Consider the following 15,070-nt stretch of genomic DNA (forward strand, 5'->3'; position numbering starts at 1 on the left):
TTAAAACTTTAGCTTTCTATTGGTTATAAATAATGCAGTATTAAATGACAGAGAACTATTGGCAATTTCTGAAAGAGAGGATGTGACAGGTGGGCATGACAAGAAAGGTCTGATTTTCTGTTCTATAGCTCTGTAACTAAATGAGATTGAAAGCTACAAATATTATGTTTTTGCCTGAGCAAAGACAACATCATAATGAGTAATTTATATTAAACTTCATACTTCTCGAAATTGTGGTAAATAAATTAAAAAGGGATTTACTAGAAAGCAAATGTCACAATTCTCATATTAGGGTGAGATTGAGGAATTTTTTACAAATATTTTATTATAAAATTAAGAACTTAAACTTTATATATATTAAAATTTGATGTATTAACTACATTTTTTGCTGAGTTTATTTATGTACCATGATTATACAGTAGTTTAATTAAAGTTTGAATGACATGCACACTTTGACTAGCCTGTAGCAAGAGGGTTAAGAAGCTGAGTTTATACTGTAAACATAAACTTCGATATACATATTAGAAAACATCAAGAAATTAGATTGCTATTTTTTTCTTTGTGAAATGACAGTAACAATAATGAAGAAAGAATAGTTTCAAAATAAAATATGTGAAATTATGAAACAAAAACATGAAAGTTGATTTCCATGGATACATGTCCCCTTCAAACAACAGTATTCAATAAATTCAATTCAGGTTTAAATAAGTATGGTATTCAAAGCTATAGTTATGTTTACTAATAATATCATTGTACAATGCTTTCTACTTTCACAATTTTATAGAAAAGCAGCAGCTAGTGGTGTTGCTTGGTGAATGCAATTTTATGATGTCAGTTCAAAATAGAATGAATGATTTTCTTGACACTCTCTGAATAATGGAATTTATTGGTAAGATAAAACAAGTTAGCTCAGAAGGTATAATAACTAATTACCCATTTCTAAAATTGTAAAATGAGTTAAAAATACTAAATGATTATCAAGAAAGCTTTATGAGTAATTTCAATTCAGAAATTTTCTTATAATATTTTGGCAATGGACCTAAGTAATTGGCATGCGAGATGTTTCTAAAAATTTACAATTATTTACAGTAATAGCAATGTTATGTATTATTTGAAACACCACTGCACAAACAACAGTCTTACTTGTGAGCCTGGGAGAGGGGGGAATGAAGCAGGTTCTAGATCAAACTTAGCTGAATCAGGTTTGATATCTTTACTTTCAGGACCTTTAGAGCCATTACTTCCTCCTCTGGGTTCCTGTTTAAGTACAAAACATACCAGTATATGAGCAAAATAACATATTCTGGTTCCTTCTTGATACTACAACTACAGTAAACAGCAAAATTCTAACAAAATAACTGTGTAGCAAAAACCTAAACTTGAATAGTCCTGTTAATAAAACACTTAAGTTATCCAAACTAGATATGTCAACGACCATAATACCATAACTGTACAATGGGTTCTTTATGATTTAGGGTAACAATCTGCAAATACAGTTACTTTTCCCAGGCCATCTCTGTGGTAACTCAATTTAAGTGTGTCAATTTACAAGTGTAAATAATGGAACCCATAATTAACCTCTTCATGTAGGCTTACACTACAGGACTTTCCAATGTGAAGATCTTCTGTTCTGTGATGATCTTCATAAACATGGAAAGGAATAAATATTATCATTTCAAAGAAACAGATAACTTTACTAAATGTTGATACCATTATATTTGTAAGGAAAAACTATTTTTGTGCAGAATGAATGCAAATAAGGCAAAACATCCAGCCACACATCTAATTCAAAGTGCCAGTTTCTAGCAAAATGCAAATTACAGATGGGAATTCAGTCTAAACCATTTACAGACATCTCCCATTAACTTTTGTACCTTTGGCTCTCTCAAATGGGTCTTTGGAAGTTGATGTACTCTCATGGTTAATGGACTTTTGAAAGCAAGTAAAGATGAAGTGGAAAATATTGACCTGTATATTGGACAAATGCCTTCTGTAGTATAAATGCATTGCAGAGCAACAGAATCATGACACAGACCACCAATGGTGGTAGAAGAAGGGACTAGAAAGCCTAGGCACTCATCCTTGTATAATTACTACAGATCATGAATATCCCTCTGTGTGCTGAATAAATAAAAAAAAAAATATTTTATATAAGCTCACCAGAGATCATGAATATCCCACTATATGCTGAGTAAAAAAAAAAATATATCTCCTGTATGTAAGTTTACTACAGATCATGCACATTTCTGTATGATGATTAAAGAAATTCATCTCCTTATACAAGCTTACCACAGGAAATTCACAAAAAACAATTATATACAAATAAGTCATTCAAACATATAAGCATGAACATCTTGAGAAACCATAAAAGTGGATGAAAGGGTTTACAAAAAGAGCAATTTTGTGGATTGACAATAGACACTGTTTCTTAAAAAAAACATTATGGTAGCATATTAGATAGTATTATTAAATTTCATCAGTAAGACAATGACAAGAAAGAAGTATACACACTTCATACCATAACTTTTAAAATTAATATAAACATTTTGAGTTCTTTTGCATTACTCTGAGAAAGGCAGAATCAGTAAGTAGGAAACTGAGACCTTTTCATCTCCATTTTTTTTTACATTTATTGTATTATTTGACATCTTAATTTTTTGATTAATTTGATATTTCATTTTAGGTTTTATTGTCAAATCTATTTAAAGATAGGACAGCTCCACTTTAACTTTGTGGAGTACTCTAATACTGACTTTAATATTTTTTTATATTATTATTATTAGTTTTTCTTGGAAGAATTTAGAAGACATTGTTTAAAACTCATAAATATTATTCACTTTCTACAACAATGAAAATACAATCATAAAACATGTTTATTTTGTAGAATATTTAAACACTTAAAAATGAGAAATCTGGCTATTTCCATGTTCTGTCAAACAATAACAATAGGGTTAAATTACTTTAAGTCGCCTCTTTTTTTTATGTCTTATATATATGTTACAACTTTGCTATTAAGACAGGTGCACATGTGGTATGAACAAATATATTGCTGTTATTGCAACTATGTATAATTAAAAAAAAGAAAACATATCTACCAACATTAAGGAAGATATATATATTTACCCTAGCATCTAGACATCATGATATAACATTGCATGTGTGGAACAACAGCTACTGACCGTGTTTAGAACAAGGTATAACACTGCCTATGCGGTACAACAGCTTCAGAGGGTGTTTTAGCACAAGGTATAACATTCCATGTGTGGTACAATAACTACAGACTGTGTTTAGCACAAGGTATAACATTGCCTATGTGGTACAACAGCTACTGACTGTGTTCAGTTCATATTTCTAAGAAGTTTTTGACATTACTGTGAAAACTACCAAACAGGAAAAATGTTAAACATTTTATAAATCATACAATTAACTTTTTTAAGATTACGATGCATCATGCTAAACACTACCAAGCTGATCTAATCTTTCATTATATATATATATATATATATTGCAGAACTTGTGTAATTTAGACTAAAGAAGTTAAAAACACAGAACAGAACTGCAACTTACAGATTTTGTGTTCATTTCCTCTTTTCTTTTTCTCCTGGGATGGTTTCTGAAAAGCAAACAAGTAATATTTAATTGTTTTGGGTTTTCAGTTGCTGACTGTTAGCTACAATCAGCCTGAAATTTAATCTATTATGAAGATGGGAAAATTATAAAAATGTATTCCACTGCAGTAAAGTTAACAAAGTAGAAATGTATAAGCACTCAATATGAATCAAAATTAAGTCCCTTTGTTTAACCTCTACACTCTATTAGTAAAAAAGAATATATTTTTAACTAAAAAATTTAATAAAAGGAAAAAAAATAATCTTTTCTCTTAAACTAGAGATTCTGTATTTATACCAAGATGATGCACACACACACACACAATTAAAGAAACTTCATACTTTAACAAATCTATCATTTTGAAAAAAAACACATTTACAGCTATGTTTTCAATCTGTGGTCTATGGATCCCAAGAGGTCTGTGAGTATTTTAAAGGACTTACAATATTAGAGATCAAATATAAAAAAATAGTATGTACTGTTAAGTGAAAATAATGTATTATTTAAAAACTTCATTAATTTTGTTAGTTCTGCTTTTTTACCCTGTAGATTAGCTTAAACAAATAGAACTACCTGAGCATGAGGGTTTATGCGATTGTATTTGATTCATGAAGAAAAAAGCTTGAGAACCACTGGCCTACAACATTACAGAAAGTTGGTTGTAAAAAGCCCTACAGCCATGTAGAACTGGAAGACAATAAGGCAACAGCAATTTCTGACACAACAGGAGCATGGAACAAGTTTTTTTCTGAATGTGGCACCAACTCTACCACGTGTGCCTGACTCCACGGGTATCTCAGCCTGGAGTTGGTCAAGATGCTGCTAAAGATGTTTTGTTTCTACAACCACAGGTCCACTTGAGTAAGGTGAAGCAGGTTTCATTTCACTTCTTTAAACATTTTAGGGAAGTCACTAATTAGACCGAATGGACTTAAGGACGTATGGTTCAATCACTCATAAAACTTGTCTTGAAGGAACAGTTAGTTATTCACTCTGTTAAGCATTTTGATGAGGAGCAACTTGTGAATGAAATGAAGTCTTGACCAAGTTATGCTGACATTTTGATCTGGTGTAGAACCCAGCTATCCATCAGGTAGAATTCAGAGCTCTAGGAAACTCCCTTAGAAAACTTGGAGACATGCAGATGATTTGTGTTGCTTACATGGGCAATTTAATCAATTACCTACTAAGAGCAATTACATTGAGTAATGTCATGTAAAGTAACCGAATAGTCAAAATTAGTGTTTCAGATTATTATCCAACAACCAACTGACTGAAATTCTAATTATATTGGTTGTCCTGTAAATAATCAAAATTAATGTTTCCAGTTATTCCAACTATTCAAGTAATCAAAATTCTACCACCAAATTTTCTTGTCACGTCTTTGTTATGGCAAATCTACTAAGGCTACCTGCCACTGTCACTAATTTTGAATTGCTGACTACAGGGAAGGCAACTAATTGGTAGCATCCATCATACTTTTTTATTTTGCTTGTAGGTACCACAGTTTGAGGAACTCTGTACTAATTGATTAATATGGCCATCAATTAATATATTATGAAATACCACTAGCTCTACTATCATGTCCTCTTGGCTTATTAGCCTAACTAGCATGACTATCTGTCATGATATAAAAGACTATTTCGTTCAGATAGTATTGATTAATTTAGTTTTGAGAGTGAATATTCTATTATTGTTTAGTTTTTGTTATAATAAGAGTTAAAAGCAGATGATTGTAGGAAGTTTTGTTAATAATTCTTTGATGTTGAGAATAAAGAAAGTGGACAAATGATTAGGAAATAAAGATATAAATAGCGTGAGATGAGCAAGAAGCAGCAGATGGATAATAACGAAAGAGAACAAAGTTGGTGTGAAGTTATAGGCCTAATGTTTAATATGTTAGAGTGAAACTAACAGTAGAAATGAAAAATAATTTTATTCCATCAAAGCGTGGTTCTAAAGTAATTGAATCAACCTGAGTGCATTTTGACAAAATAAGCAGAGGATCTTCAAAAGAAAGATGACCAAACGATTACGGTAACTTGTGCCACAAAGAGATTACTAGTGTGATAGAATTAGAGAAGATAGTTTGGCTTGTCAACTGAAATTCTAAAGTAATTGAATAGGCCTAAGTAGATATTTGACAAGGAGAGAACTACATATATAGTATTTATGATATGTCCATATTATCTATAGTGTTGAAGAAGTTATTGTACATAACGTTAACTTGTTTTGAATATATATATTACTTTGAAAACAAGTGAAGTGCATTCTGTATATTCATCGTTGAACTTATTGCTAACAAGTCACAGACACCTACTGTAGAAGAATCCTAAGCTCAACAACAACATAGTATATATTTATACTATTAAGAAATATAACTAAATGCCTTTCTATTTGACAATTGGCAAAAAGAGAAGTTTTATATATATAACACTTATATTTTCATATTCTGACACTATCTTTTCCTATTAATCTCCCCAAGAAAACTATTTTGTCTAGTGGCCTGACAAAGGGATCATAAAGTTCTAAAACTGTTAAAATATAAATGTGTACATAAACAGGATATGACTCAATATTTTATCATTCGATAAAGGATGCACTCAAAATAAAACAAAATATGTTTGTTTATAAATTTTTATTTTAATCCACTTGTTGCACACTTTACAGGACTCAATATTTTTTAGAAAAGTCACTCGTCCTGCACAAATGTCACTTGTCCAACAAGGAGTTTCAAACAATATCCTTTCCCAAGGTCATATTAAACTTAATAAAACTTTAGACGCTGACATTAATCTCGGTGGCAGTTTCCAAATATTTTAAACTCATCCAAACTGAGAATTTTTTGCTAGTAGGATCCCAACAATTGCTCAAAGTGAATGGCCTATTTAAAATATTGGCCCTTTGTCCTATACACCAACCAATCATCCTTGTCACTTCCCATGATGTACATGCAAATATGACATAAATCATGCACAGAAAAACCAATAACTAATTGACATTTTGACCTCTTGTTTCAAATAAGGTTACATAAAACACAAGAGGAGGACATGTTGCATATTCACAGGTTTAAGGAGCTGTGAGGAAACAAGTGTACATGCCCTCAGCTATCGATGAAGCTCGGATACAAAACTAAGGAAAATACTTTGTAATTACAGATAAACTAATTATTAATTTTATAAAATATCAGTTAATTTGTAGACAAAATTACAATATTCAGCAACATGGATCTTAAAACAGAATCATGGCCCTAATTCCTGCACCATTCATTATACTTGGTGACAGTATCAGGGGCCACGATGCAGAAATACACATGCTGGTGTTTAATGAAGTCTGCCTGTTTATTTTTAGTGCAGCAATTACTCCACTTTTACATGTGAGTTAACTTTAACCAGCTGAAATACTGCACCAGTCCTGCAGAAAGAGTACATGGAAAAAGTCAATTTGCCTTTATTAATTTTTGATGCCTGCTTAAATTACCCTTTTCTCATCCTTGTATGTTGCCAACTTACTAATATCAGGTATGTAAATGAACACAATAACATACCTTTGTTGCTTTGCTAATGAATCTCTTCCTTGGAGATCGATTGAAGACTTAGTTTGGTTTGTTAGTTTAGGATCTACGGATTCTTTGGTTCCACTTGAAGACCTATTTGACATTTTTGCACCATAATTTGAAGAGGGAGGATTCAAATTCCCCGATCCTTGCTTGTTATGGTGTGAGTACCGCTTAGAATAGGAAAAGAAGTCTTGCATATCCATTCCTAGACCATAAGGGTTGCCATAAGGATATGGAAGGTAGCCAAATCCACTGATCCCACGATTCAGCATTGGAGCAGCTCCATGTGGAGGACTTGGCACAAATGGCATGGCTTCCTTCTGTTCTAAACCTAATGTGTTGTGTTTGTGTTGGTTCCGATATATCTGAGGTTTGTGACTCCTAAAAGAAAAACATTTGTTAAGCACTTAAAAAACTATCAAGAAAACATAAAAATAAGTTAAAAATGTTATCTTTCTTTTGATAACTTGTTTTCTATTACCAACAATATGCTGACTGGTGGTCCCATTTGCATATTTTATGAAAAAAAAACTAGAAAAAACGTTTGTGGCATTTTTGTTAAAAAAGATAGCTGAACATTTCCTAACTGGCAAATAATTAATGTATAGTTAATACAGAGACAATCACATAGTTACCATTTTGTTTTTATTTTTTCAACTATGCAGAAATCATCCATTGATCTTGTAAAAATTAAATTATGAAAACATATTTTAATATCAATGATAACAGTAAAGTTTTTATTTAATACATATCATAATACTTAACCAGCTAGTTATTCAATTTACTTATCTAAATTTGAATATAATAAACATAAAAATAACATTCAATAAGGATTTGAGTCATCAAAATATTTTGCCATCACCTACCACATTAACCAAACCTAACTAAGTTTACCTAATGTCTTCTCATCAGATAAAATTTCTGTACTTTTCTAACAATATGCAACACTTTCACAAATAAAAAGAATATGTAAAGAAACTATAAAAGAAAAATTGTAGTTTGTTTGCAAGTCTTCAAAACTTCCCGTTGGATGCTAAAGGAGCTCAAGCTAGCACTTTCCCCATGAACCAGAAACTATATTTCTCTACTATGATGTGAAAAGTTTATTTCATGCTCTATCAAATTATATTCAAACTTTCTTTATACCTATTTCCAATGATCAAACCACTTAATGTGACATCAAATAGGATGACAACCAAGGCTAGTACAAAAACTAAGCTGAAAGACAAAAAAATTCATGAAAATCAAGAAGTGGATGATATATTCACAAGAGATGACAGTTTTTTAGCAAATTTAAGGCCTTTCTTTTCAATGTTTAGAAAAAAAAATACACAAGTGCATCTTTTACAGGCAAGACTCCTCGAAGCTGCAGAGAAATAAAAACTTGAACATTTTTTAAATTTTTGTTTGTGAATCACAATAAATAAATGTTACAACATATCTATCATAAAATATTTTTGAATTAAAAATTGTTTAAATAGAATTAGAATTATTATTTTTAGTTAAAGTTTAAAACTTGACATGCAGATGTTTTCTCAACACCTTAAATGTGCACACAGGTCCAGAAAGGGTTAAAGAAAAATGTGCAACTTGAAGGTGCTCTGCCTGCATTGTAGGCCCATACTTTAAGGCATATAAATTGATATCAAGTTTATTTGCAATAATTAGTTTAGTTTTTAATTCAAGTTTGTCAATATGGGTCACAAATGTAAAACTTATGTCCTAACTCAACTCCTTTAAAAAGTTCAAAACTGACTTTTGGGATGATAAATACAAATAACTATCTATAAATAAAATTTGCTGAAATATATTTAATTACAGCAATGTATAAATAAGAACTCCCATAAGTCTTAAAGCATAAAAATTCACCAACATATAAAATTATTTTACATATTTTGTGACTAAAAAACTCAAAGTGTCAGTAGAAAAAACAACAAAAAACATTTGGCAAAAGCAATGTGAACAAATATGAAAAGCCAATAGTTTATGTACCTTCCTGGAGAAACATGTAACCCATGACGCCCATTTCCATTCAGAGACTTGAAAACTGCTTGTGGAGGTAACCCATTCATCAAGAATATCTAGAAGACACATTAATCAAAAACATAATCATAAGAGACTGAAGTAATCCTTAAAAATAGTCTCTTTTATGTTTGATATGGCTGTAGAATATTTACTTCAATAATTCAATTTTAAATTATCACCTGACTGCCTTTATCAAACAGGAAGAATTTGACTAAGATCAAAACTTATCTCAATCTGTAAGTTTTAACTGTTGTCTCTTCTACAATTATTGAAAGTTAAAGAGACAAATACCCAAAACAACAAATACTTATCTGTTATAAAGCATATTAATCTTTCAGATCTAAACAAAATGAAATATTACAAAGCTATAGTCCTTGAGCATTTGTCCAGATAAACATTCAGATACAAAATTCCAACAATTAGAAAAATTAACTTAGTAATTTCCATAAAACTATTCCTACTTACTGTTCCAAATTCAAATGTCGATGGGGTTGCAGGAGCACAAGCTTGAAGCATTGTAGGTGGATAAAATGGAGGGAAGACCTAATGATAAATTAATTATTTTACAGCTTGTAAAATCCCCAATTGTCATATTTACTCATTTTACAACAGAACTTATTATCCAGTACATATACTTAAAGCCAAGCCTACAAGTGTGCAGTTACTTATATGACATAGGAAGAGAACTTGTTCACACGTACAAATGAACAAAGCTTAAGCCTAGCATAAAAATAAAAACCTAATCTTTGGGCTTTGAAATGTTATTTCTATACAATATATAACTCTTCAAAATTATTATTTTACTTAAGATTTATTCAATCTATGTTTACAAAGATTTTCAGGTATATCTTCATTTATCCTAGTGCTACCAATACTTAACAAGGCTTTATATAGACTGTTTTAACATAAATCTTCAGATAACCTACTGTTAATAGGATCTTCAGCCACAACTTTATGGAGACCATGGTTAACAACATTGTTCAGATAGAGTTTTCTATTAATTAAGATATTCAGTTAGCCTACTATTAACTAAACCTTTCCAGCAGAGCTTCACTCACTTACACTCACTCTATTGTTTGTAAGATATCCTGTCAATTCTTTAAGAAGTTTTAAGATATAAATACATTTATATTTTCATAAAAACAAAATGTTTACATCTTACTTTCATCCCATTATGTTACAATTTTTGTAATTTATAAAAAATACATTTTTTGAGAACACTTTTATATGTCCATTTACCTATTTTAAATTCTACCAACATTAAAGTGCAGAAGAAAACTGATCATGAGTTCATATTTTTAAGAATTCAAAATTAATAGTTACTGTTTCATTTTACATTATTTTTAACATAAAAGTTTTAAAATTGCTTTTGGATCAAATCCTAAAGATAATAGACTAACTTGTTGGTTGCCATAAGGAACTGAAGGTTCATTGGTATATGGTAACCCTTGTTGTGTTTGTTCTGTCCACTGCTGTTGCTGCTGAATAGGCGTGGCAGGCTCTTGCTGCCCACTAACAGAAGGAATTATAGGGCTTTGGTACCTCAAGCCATTCTTATAATGTGGGATAAGTGGTGCTCTTGTGATTGGTTTGGCCTTGATTCTTGCCTACAAGATTAGAGAGAGCCTTTTTCACTTGTAATTTTGTTAATAAATTTAAAATAGAGTTAAGTCTTTCTTAGGAGACGCTGTCTACTGAAGGAAAGAACAATGCAGTCTCTATTAACCTGTAGTTCCATCAAAACACAAAATAACTTGTGATTAAGTAATTTATTTCCAGCAAATTGCTTATTCCTATGAATACTACCACAAAATGATTATTTCATAAAAGCTTCAAAAGATAAATGTCTGAAGCTAACTGGATACACTGCTTATTTTCTTTTTAGTAATAATCTTAAAATTAAAACATATCAAATTAATAACACTTAAAGAAAGATTGTGGTAATCAGATATCAAATAATGTCATGGTTAGTAGCCTATACAATCATTTAAATCTAATTATTAATTAGTTACTTCAGAACAGCTGTTCTAAGTCCCAGGAAGTGATAGTGAAAAACCATGCACATTTCTCATTCATAATCACAAAGAGAACACTAGCCTCCTTATCAGTTATACAGGCTTATTAATAAAAGAAACTGTTAAACACCAAATATAGACATACTTTTAATCACAATTCCAGCTCCTATCAATTAAATCTTTAAACCCAGGCCTGGCTCTTCTATAAATGTCACTTTTTTTCAGTTTCACAAACTTACACTCAAATTTTTCTATTTATCTTAGGTTTTAATTTCTTCATTTCAAAGGAAAATATTTAAATAAGTCCCCAATCTTCATTTCTGTGCATCATGTAATGCATCTGCATTCTAAGTTTTGTTTTAGTTTGTACAGCTAAAGTATTATATCAATTATACTGCCTGACTTGACCTAGATGTAATCTACAATAAATTCCAAGGTCCAGTGTACAGCTTCACCATCTCCCTATTGTGGGATATCAATAAATTTTCACAACCTGCAACAGAAGCCCTGACCACATATCCTTAGCTTTTAAGACAGTTTTCAAAACCATATGCTTTTATTTGTCCTATGTGCAGTAGCTCCACTTAAACACTTGCACTCAAAATAACTTCATTCTTAGATGAAGCAAGAAGAAAATACAATGGTCAGGTCAGGTGGAAATGTATGCAGAGGTATCTATCAGAAATAACATTTTCCTAATATGAAAATGTAACACCTTAAACCATACCTCACCTCTGCACAGAATAGCTAGAATTGCATGTTGAATTGGTGGAGGGGCATATGTAAAATTAAACATAAATGAACCCCTTTCACAATGCACCTAAAGGGAAAGGCCATAGAGTGTGATATCCAATGGCAGGAGCTTTAAAGGGGCAGACCTGTAGGAGACAACATTTCGTCTCGACCAGGGTATATTCTTTGCCTTGAATGTAAAGGGGGGGAATAGGCAAGTAAGCCAAGTGTTGCAGGGATGGGCAGAATGAGAACATGACCAATGGAGCACTTAAACACAAGCTATAAGTGAAACAATAGGTGTAGTGTGGTTAGGACACAATCAGACCTTATATGGTGTGCCCACCTCAACCGGACAGACTCAGTCTGCAGGAGGAGGATACACTAGTTGTTTGAGGGGTGACTTGCACTATACCGACAGTGTCACCACCACCCTACTTCTCACCATATTATGTTGAGCTCAATCAATGAGGAACACTCTAAGTTACACCACCCCAGCAGTTAAGCAACCAGTAAGTGGCAAGGATCAGCCACACACCACTTGAAGAAGGGGGGGGGGGAGAATTCACATTGGGGACACCCATAGAAGTGCTTGGATCCCTAATGGATGCCTTACAGAAAGGTCTTTTATTGGAGACAGTGCAATGATGACCAAAAAAACCCTATATTTCAAGTCAGCAACCACATGCCAAAGAAGGTAGCAGTCAATTTCCTAGTGCTGGTTTTTTCAAAGATGGTCCATGGAATGGTATAGTCTGGATTGGGCAATTGAGTAATTTTGTATATCATGAGGATATTTCTAGTGGTCTTGCAGAAAACCCCATCTTGACAACAAGCACTGGTAGAGCCAAGGCAGATGGGCTGAGTGCTTTCTGTTACCCCTGGCCAAATGCAGATTTTAGAAAATAAGAATACCTTAGGAGGTAACACAAGCCACCTGACAGGTCTTGTTAGATAGGAAAGGGGAGAAAAATAAAATATATTTACTCATCTCAAAGATGGTAGATTGACTGAAGAATGGCAACTTAGAGGAGTTGAAATCCTGCAGAAGACCAGCTAGATAATGAAGATAATGCATGGGGCATCAGCCATTTGCCTGCCTGGAAGATCTTGTTCAAAGGCCAGCAAAAATGAAAAGCAAGAGAGTGAGAATGGAGCAAAGCAGATGTGACAAAATGTGAAAATTCCTGTGAATATCAACATCCAAAGAGGAAAACATCAACTGGAGGGCTGGCAGACCCATCTGGTAAGGGTCTAAAGTGAGAGTTCTCTAGATTAAGCGGGGTCCCAGGGTAGAAGCAGATGATCTTTGAGACTCCTAAGTGGGGAAGTTTATGCTAAATAACACTGAACAGCCTAAATTGGACATAGGAGAGAAAGAACAGTCACTCTCTCAAGAGGCTGAAGGATGAGGAAGAAGAAACAGTCTAGGTAGAGAAGTAAGGAAGTGCAGTGGACAGAAAGCAAGAAACATCAATGGTAAAGATATCTGAATGATGGCAACCAAAGGCAAGGAAGGAAGTAAATTATAGGAGAAAGGTGGTAGAAAGAGTAAGAATCCAGTGGTTCAAACAGGGTACGAGTGAAAATGTGTAACAACAGACTAAGGTTCCAGTTTGGCATAGGAGCCACACAGAAGATGGGGGGGAGTTCAATGAAGAAGGAAAAATTGGAACAGAAAGGTGAAGAAAACACCCGTAGTAATTGAAAAAGTAAAATGTATTGGATAAGGCTGCTTGTTAATCAACAATGATGGAGCCTGACAAGACATGGTTGTTCCATCTAGCGAAAAGACAGAAAGGCGGGTCACAGTAGGATGGCCAGAAGGAAAGAAACAGAGGATGGACCAACGATGAAAGACCCACAACTTACACTGTAAACAATACAACGTGGAAGACTGACAAGAAGGGTATATGACCGAATTATCCAGCTCTAAGGGTGAAGACCAGAGAAATTACGCATGTAGAGATGAAGGGATGATACACTTGGATGAAAAATGGATGTGTGAGGTGGAAGCAATAGAGGGGACATTGAATAAAAGAAGGGAAAGTCTTGATGGCTATTAAAGAAATAGTGGAAACTAGGTCCAAGATAGACAAAAGTGCACCACCAATAGGACCTGAGAAGGAGTGTTGTGTATCAAGGCAAGGGCCCGAGGAAGAAGTTAAAGAAGAGGATAGGCATACAGCAGAAGGTGAGACCAATCCTGGCTGAGAGCATCAACAGACAGAGCCAAAGGATGAGGAACTGAGTACCAGAAGAGAGAAAGCTTGGAGTTTAGAGGAGAAGCAAAGACATCCATGAGAAGTGTGTCAAACTGAGAGTAAAAACCAATGAAAAATCTGGAGGTAGAGTAATCACACCATGAGCAGAATGCAGTCTACCCACAAGAGGTGATCCACCACCAGAAACATAGGCCCAAGCACATGACAAGCAAAAAATATGAACTCATCAGGAAAGAGCCCAGAAGAGAAGGTCCAATGCCCAAAAGCAAAGAGTGCTGGAGTGGGTATCACTTTGACCAGTGATATAAGAAATGTATGGTAGAACTTTCGGAGTGGATCATGATCAACTGATCTACCAGATGAGGTAGGAAATGGAAACTTGCCTGAGGAACAGTGTGAAGTTTGAGCACATTGATGTAAAGTGAACCCTTTTTCTGTGCCCAGAAGACACGGTGTTGTTCAGATGCATCCCAACCAAAAAGGGAAGCAACTGTGAAGATATTGATATATGGTGCAGGGTGGTGGTGGAAGTTAACTTCAATCATGGTATTGGCACAGTCTAACCACAAAGACAAGCCCTTGAAATGAGGAGAAGGAAGGTTCACAATAAAAGACAATGGTTCCCAAGGAAGATTCCACTGGTCTTACGATGTGCACTGGAAGAGAAACGTGGAATGAGTGGTTCCTGAGAAGCCAGTCTTCAAAAGTGAATGCACAAATAAAAGCCAATCAACATGTAGAAATAGAAATATAGCCTCATTCCATAAAGGTGGCTAGCAAAAACCTTAATGACTCGACTGAGGACAAAAGGGATAAACACAATGACGAAGGGAAGAGCACATAATTGGAAGACTCGATTCCAATGGACGAAGTGTAAAAACACCAAGAGAACAGGGTAATCGATA

At 33.4% G+C, this 15,070-nt stretch overlaps 1 protein-coding gene across 3 annotated transcripts in view; it reads right to left on the reverse strand.

The window, feature by feature from the left end:
* Positions 1-15,070, reverse strand: part of LOC106459000 (la-related protein 4-like) — a 105,053-nt gene that overhangs the window by 22,369 nt on the left and 67,614 nt on the right. For all 3 annotated transcript variants that reach the window (XM_013918565.2, XM_022385371.1, XM_022385373.1), the window contains 6 exons: positions 10,594-10,800; positions 9,659-9,736; positions 9,161-9,249; positions 7,157-7,549; positions 3,568-3,613; positions 1,144-1,257 (listed from right to left, as the gene is read on the reverse strand). In XM_013918565.2, coding sequence (XP_013774019.1) covers positions 1,144-1,257; positions 3,568-3,613; positions 7,157-7,549; positions 9,161-9,249; positions 9,659-9,736; positions 10,594-10,800 — 927 coding nt within the window. The remainder of the gene's footprint in view (positions 1-1,143; positions 1,258-3,567; positions 3,614-7,156; positions 7,550-9,160; positions 9,250-9,658; positions 9,737-10,593; positions 10,801-15,070) is intronic.

The sequence above is a fragment of the Limulus polyphemus genome, unplaced genomic scaffold, assembly GCF_000517525.1.
Source record: "Limulus polyphemus unplaced genomic scaffold, Limulus_polyphemus-2.1.2 Scaffold544, whole genome shotgun sequence".
NCBI lineage: Eukaryota > Metazoa > Arthropoda > Merostomata > Xiphosura > Limulidae > Limulus > Limulus polyphemus.